The 2,696-nt window shown below is 35.1% G+C and overlaps 1 protein-coding gene across 1 annotated transcript; it reads right to left on the bottom strand.

Annotated features, from left to right (window-relative positions):
- Nucleotides 1-678: 678 nt before the first annotated feature.
- Nucleotides 679-1,587, bottom strand: Cavporv1r687 (vomeronasal 1 receptor cavPorV1R687). The gene is given in 1 exon segment (NM_001167387.1): nucleotides 679-1,587. A coding segment is annotated over 1 exon segment (909 nt).
- Between the last annotated feature and the right edge of the window lie 1,109 nt (nucleotides 1,588-2,696).

Raw genomic sequence — 2,696 nt, forward strand, 5'->3', positions numbered from 1 at the left:
GACTTAGTACCAGAAGTCTCTTGCTATTAGGAAGCAACACATGATGTTTACACTATACTCAATGCAATTTTTATATCACTACTCATATCATTAATTTATATCAAGATTTAATAGTAATAATCTATGCAAATAACTTGAAGCTATCTTACTCAGTATTCGTCAATGATATAAAATATGTAGAGAGCATAGTTACAAAGCGTGATACTACATTTCAACATTGAAAATGAAAATATAACAAGAATTTTAAGTCATGCATGTTCAGGTTACCAAATTTTTATGAGTAAAAGAGTTTTCATTGTCCAACAAAACTGTATCATGATTGACACTGCAGGGTATTGTACAGACAGCTTCAGCTGAGGCTTCATGATAGAGAAGGTTTAAGGAAAGTATCATATGCCACTGGGGCTGCCATCACTGAAAAACGGAAGGCTGTAGTCTTTCTGCTACTGAGAAAGCTGTTGATTTTCTCTAGATGAGAGAATTTGAAGAACAGGGGAGGTGGGGATAGACAGAGATTCCTTTTGGTCAAGTCAAGAACACAAGAAAAGCTAAATTAAGAGTTAAGATCATATCTTCTGCATTTTGAGGGGATAGTGAGGGTTGAGATCATCAGTGATGCAACATAGTTGAAACCAAACAGTGCATATGTTGTTCCTCTTGTAGTTAGGTGACTCTGTTTCATTGACCATAGAAACAGCATATTCCAGATACACAGTGACCACAATTCATGAATACAAAAGGACAGACAGTTGAGAAACATGCACTTATGAAAGCATCAAGGGTAAACAGCAAGATTCTCGAATGATGAAAAAAAGTCACATATATTTGCATGATACAAGACAGGAAATAGAAAAACATAAAGATGCTCACCAGGATAAGGATGCTGTGCGTGGCTCTGGTCTCAGCAGAGGACCTGAAGGAGTGGTTGGACCTATGGATGTGCTGAATCCGTCGCTTGTGCATAAATAAAATGAAAATCATGGAACCACAGGCTAAGAGCATGAGCCCCATGCATGAAACATCAAATATGGCAGTTAACACTGCATGCCCCGTGTATATCCCTCTCTTGGTATTCGGATCTGAACAGTAAGCAAAGTCTATCTTACCAGTAACATTTTTGTTTCTCAATTTCGTAGTCAAGCTCACCAAGAAACAAATATTCAGCAACAAATGCAGGACCCAGAGTAGGATAGTTAAGGTGTTTATGTACTTAGGAAATTTCAATTTGAGCTCAGTCCACCTGCAATTGCTGGGGCTGATGGTGATGGCCTGGAAGACACTCAGGAAACAAGTGCTACCAAAGGCTACACCTCTGCCTACCCTGCTAATATAGTAAACAAACTTGCATCCAAAGTCACTGAGGAAGTCTTCCAACCCATAAGCTGCCAAAATCTCTGGGACCCCTCTAAAGAGAATGACCAATAAGTTGGCCACAATCAGATGCATAATAATCAAATCTGTAGGTTTTGTTTTATGTCCACTGAGATAAAGAAATATATATTTACCTAAGAGAAAGAGATTCCCCAGAGTTCCAATGAGAGTCTGAAAACTGAAGATTATTACAATATACACACTCTCAGAGCCCATTCTGTCACTTACTGTATTCAGGATTCAATTTCTTATACAGAGGTTTCTGTGTGATAACATGAATTATAAATAAACTCTTCTTTTATAATAACCTTTCCCAATGACAATTTCTTTCTCAAATATATATGTTATATATATATATATATATTTTATATATTTGTTATATGTTTATGATAGTTTCCAAGTTTTATGTTTTTTGTATAGCATTTATAATATTCAGATCACTGCTAAAATGTTATTTGAGTACTTTAATATTTACATCTATCAGACAAGGCAGCAATGTGTGTTTCTCTTAAAATTCAGGTTAACTGAGCCACAAGGCAGTTAGCAACTCACATTAAAATTGGTTGAGTCTAGCTTCCATCCATGGCTGCCCAGTTGCTCTGTCATTGCTTTGGTATCTTATCCCATCTACATTTCCTGTTCTTTAAATAACACACATAGATGCACCTCAGTTCATGAGTGCTTCTCCTCACAAACCATTTGGTTCTCAAGCAAAAACATGTGACAAAATTTGGTTTATCTTCACAAACTCCACATCAGATGCAAACACAGCTGTGGCACTGTTTTCCCACAAAAACACAAACACAACTACTTCACAAAATCATAAAATGAATTAAGATCATGAACTGAGGTACCATTGTATCTTCTGTCTTACATTAAAATCACTTTTTATGCAATGGAATATGTTACATTTTCCACTGTCATATTTTTCTACAGAGTAAATATGTGCATATAGACCGATCACTTTATGAAGTGTAGATACAGCTGGTAGTTTTACAGCTATAGTTATTTATTGAGTATAGATGAATATTAAGAAAGCAATAAAATATGATTTCATAGTTTAAATGCTGTCTTTCAAAAGAGTACACCATTGCAGTTCATTCTCCTCTGTGAGATACGAAATTTAAAAAAATCTAACTTAATGCTTTTAAATTAGGAGATGTTTTTCTGCTAACTGTTTAAAGAAAAATACAACCTAGATATCCTATGACTTTTTAAAGATATTAAAATGTGCACAATATTGTCATCCTATAAAATAATCTGAAGTGCAAGAGGCATGGAAATCACGTTAGAATAGGACTTTTTAACCAAAAAAAATGCATGGT

This window comes from Cavia porcellus, unplaced genomic scaffold (genome assembly GCF_034190915.1).
Source record: "Cavia porcellus strain 051 isolate PalLab524CR breed Dunkin Hartley unplaced genomic scaffold, mCavPor4.1 scaffold_37, whole genome shotgun sequence".
Lineage (NCBI taxonomy): Eukaryota > Metazoa > Chordata > Mammalia > Rodentia > Caviidae > Cavia > Cavia porcellus.